Source organism: Phaseolus vulgaris, chromosome 5, assembly GCF_051622355.1.
Source record: "Phaseolus vulgaris cultivar YP4 chromosome 5, ASM5162235v1, whole genome shotgun sequence".
In the NCBI taxonomy this organism is placed as follows: Eukaryota; Viridiplantae; Streptophyta; class Magnoliopsida; order Fabales; family Fabaceae; genus Phaseolus; species Phaseolus vulgaris.
The window spans coordinates 21,804,058-21,807,587 of record NC_143502.1 but is presented as its reverse complement, the minus strand read 5'-3'; the positions used below and the strand labels follow the sequence as shown (position 1 = coordinate 21,807,587).

General features: G+C 38.9%; 1 protein-coding gene across 1 annotated transcript; it reads right to left on the bottom strand.

The window, feature by feature from the left end:
• Window positions 1-477: 477 nt before the first annotated feature.
• Window positions 478-3,179, bottom strand: SLP2 (Calcineurin-like metallo-phosphoesterase superfamily protein). Its single transcript, XM_068643754.2, has 2 exons — window positions 1,816-3,179; window positions 478-1,366 (listed from the first exon to the last, which is right to left on the bottom strand). Exon 1 carries the CDS (start codon window positions 3,037-3,039, stop codon window positions 1,855-1,857), a length of 1,185 nt encoding a protein of 394 aa, XP_068499855.1. The 5' UTR covers window positions 3,040-3,179; the 3' UTR covers window positions 478-1,366; window positions 1,816-1,854.
• Window positions 3,180-3,530: the final 351 nt, after the last annotated feature.

The window sequence follows — 3,530 nt, the reverse complement described above, 5'->3', positions numbered from 1 at the left end:
AACATCATGTAAAAAAGATAAACCTAAATATATGTACTAATAAAATATTATAAATAAAACCATAAAACTTATCCAGATTAATACGTAAAATTTGGTTTGATTCATATTTCTTTAATAATTAAACCAAATAACATAGAAATTTTATATTTTTTTAGATGTATTTTTTTTATCTAAAAATTGAAACAAATCACATTGCTAATATCCCTAGTATTAGTATCATCAATCTTGTTAACAAATGTGTTAATATGAACCCATAATTTTATCATGGGTTGGAGGGATTTTGAGTAAGGATTATTTTTAACCTGTTTTCTCTCCTGTTTTTTCCCTAACTTATCATTCAAGGAATCCTACTCATGCACCTAAAAAAGAAAGACATCACTCAGGTAAGAAATGAATTGCTATTTTGTCTGTTTTTTCCCTAACTTATCATTCAAGGAATCCTACTCATGCACCTAAAAAAGAAAGACATCACTCAGGTAAGAAATGAATTGCTATTTTGTCACATACAGCCGAAGAAGGACCACCAATCAACTATGAAGTACCAGGGAAGACAAGAATGCAAAAAAATAATAATCCAAACTACAAAACAGTGAAGAATAAGAAGCAGGTAGTAAACAACAAAAAACCAAAAACTCTGGTCAGCTAACAGACTCTAAACAAAATTAATGGAAGAAGCTCATGCAAGCCTATGGAAACTTACAAACAATTATATTCAATCAAAACTACATAAATAAATCGGTATTATAAATGCTTTGAATTTCGACTGTAGAGGGGAAGCATCCTTCTATGGTTTAATGTAAATCATTGAGTACGAACTAACATAGAACTTCTCAACCAATTACCATCACAAAATTAATTTGACCTCTTAGCTTTTGTTGAAATTTCACTCAATCCATCACCAATTATAAGTCCCAAGTAAATTAACCTATTAGCATACAGGATTGTGGAGTACTTACAAACCGGAGATACATCAAATGTTTATGTACCCTGGGTTCGGGGAAGAAGTCAGAACAACGACAATAGCTAAGTGCACTATATGCGTCTTGGCAGAACCGCAACAGCTAAACATCCCGATGATATAATTACAACATTTGGTTAAGATTAATGGTTAATGACGCGATTACGACATTACCCAGGCAATAAGATTACGGAAGCACAAAATCAAAACCTATCCAAATAAATGTTCATCAAAAAAGCTATAAATATAATGAAACAGCTTATTATTGTTCAAACTTAACTAACTTGAGCATGTCTTTCCAGGCACCTACCCCTTATCTCGAGACACTAGCTGAAGACTCTCTGCACCAACATTTGGAGACAGTGGTATTTAGAATGCACCTCTACCCTTGTAAGAACAGTTTATAACCTGTCAAGTGTTTCCAGTCAAACAAAGTAATTACACCTCATTCCCCTAAGCACTCCTGATCTTATTGCTCTTAAGATTATAACAACTGGGGGTAACTAAAGGACTATATTGCTATGAGTTTCCCTTTTCTGAAGAACCCATAGTTCCATTTATACCGTGACATTTCTGCCATTTCTATACTCTGCAAAAAAGAAGTGCTTTGGGGTGACCAGGACCCAAACTTTACCATTGCACCAAGACAACTAAAAAGTAATTATAAATTATAAAATTCAACCAACTAATCCATGTTTAGTTTCCTTTCAGAAGTAAAAGGTGATGAACTAATTTGAAAATATTTTAAATAATTTCCAATTTTTGGTATATGAATATGGATGTGTAGCTCCAAACTAAAAACCCAACATACTAGTAGTCTAGAATGATACAAATTTGATTGGAATTTAGTGACATACCCAATCAATGATGGTACTGGCAATCCAATACCCTTTTCTTTAAGCCTGGACTTCGACTTGCTTAGGTCCACCCTGCTGCCCGAGCAACAATCCAAGCCCTTGTTCCTTTCCAACATCCACCATAGTTGCATTGCCCTTATTCTGATACAAGGGATCCTCCGTTAATATCCTTAACCCAAAATTTCTGCTAATCTCCAAAACCTCAGGCAAACCATCACCACACCCTTTCGACAAACCCACGTCGATCCGAATCGCCTTGTCATCACAAGCGCCGTTAATTCCAACCCTCTGAATGCTGTGCCCCATCACCATCCTCTTAACACCAGGAACCGTGGCCAAAACATGCTCAAGGGCGGAACAATCACATTGCGGCACCTTGCTACGAGAAAATTTCCTCAACCAAAGAAGACCGTCTGCAGACCGACAATACTCGGGCGACAACTGACCAGTCAAACCTTTAACCCAATCGCGAACCTCCTCGTTAATCTTCTCCAAACCGTAAGAAGAGTGTTCGGGCAACAACCCGCCGTGCACGAAAATAGAATCCCCAACGACCAAAACGGTGACGTTCTCAGATAGAAACCTTGTTGCAATTGGGCCGTTGGGCCGCAACGCCGCGACCCGGGCCCGAAACCCATCATGGAACTCCTTCCTCACCCCGCGGAAGGACGAGGGAACGCCTTTCATTGGGTCTTTCGGCTTTTCCAAACCTTGACAGAGGCTCTTGATTTTGTTCCCAGCTCGGAACCATTCCCACCAAACCCTAAATTCCTCGACGCCGGATTCTGTTGCGAAGCGGAAATCGCCCTCGACGTTCATGATCTCGTGGTTGCCGTGCATGGTGACGATTCTGCCTCCGCTCCTCGCGGCCTCACGCTTTAGCTTCTCGAGGAAGTAGAGGATCTTCAGCTCTTCACCGCCGCGGTCCAAGACGTCGCCGACCTGCACAACAGTCGCGGAGCCGCCGATGTAACGATCATGGGCGTCGATGAGGCCCGCGAGGCGCAAGGCCTGCTTGGACTTCTCGAGGTCGCCGTGGAGGTCGCCAACGGCGACCAGGCGCGGCGGCGAGGGAAGACGTGTTGGGAGAGGCGGAGGAGATGGCGGCGGCGGAGGAAGGAAGAGGCCGCTGACTGAGAAATCAACGAAGGTGTCAACAAATGATGATAAGAGATTGGGAATGTCTTTGCAGGATGTGGTCGACATTTCTTCTTCCCTTCCCATTGCTATTCAGTTCACTGCTATTCTCAAATCAAATTCTCCCTTCAGAAAGCCACAGTGACTTGTATGAATGCCGTGACGCTTTGGGATTGCGTGACGGTTTTGGATGCTAATTTATACCAATGGAGGTTGCAGACTACAAAAGAAAGGAGACTCACTTTACTTTTTGTTTTTTTCAGGTCTGTCCCTCTCCTCCTCTTTTCTGTTTTTTTTATTTTTTATTTTTATTTTTATTTTTTATTTTTTATTTTTATTTTTAAGTGCAATCAATCAATCTTGGTCTTATGTAAAGAATTTATTATAACTAAATGAATGTAAGCATATTATGACTTGTCTTATTCTACTACAGTAAAATATTATAATTTTTAAAATTATAAAAAATAAATAATTTTGTGGGGATAAAAGATAAGAACTTATATCTTATATTAAATAATACAATTATTTTAAATAAATAATTTAAGAAATCAGTATAATTAAAAATTAAAATAACTTTT

Coding starts and splice junctions, on each gene's coding strand:
- SLP2 (XM_068643754.2), bottom strand. CDS start 3,039: ATGGGAAGGGAAGAAGAAATGTCGACCACATCCTGCAAAGACATTCCC.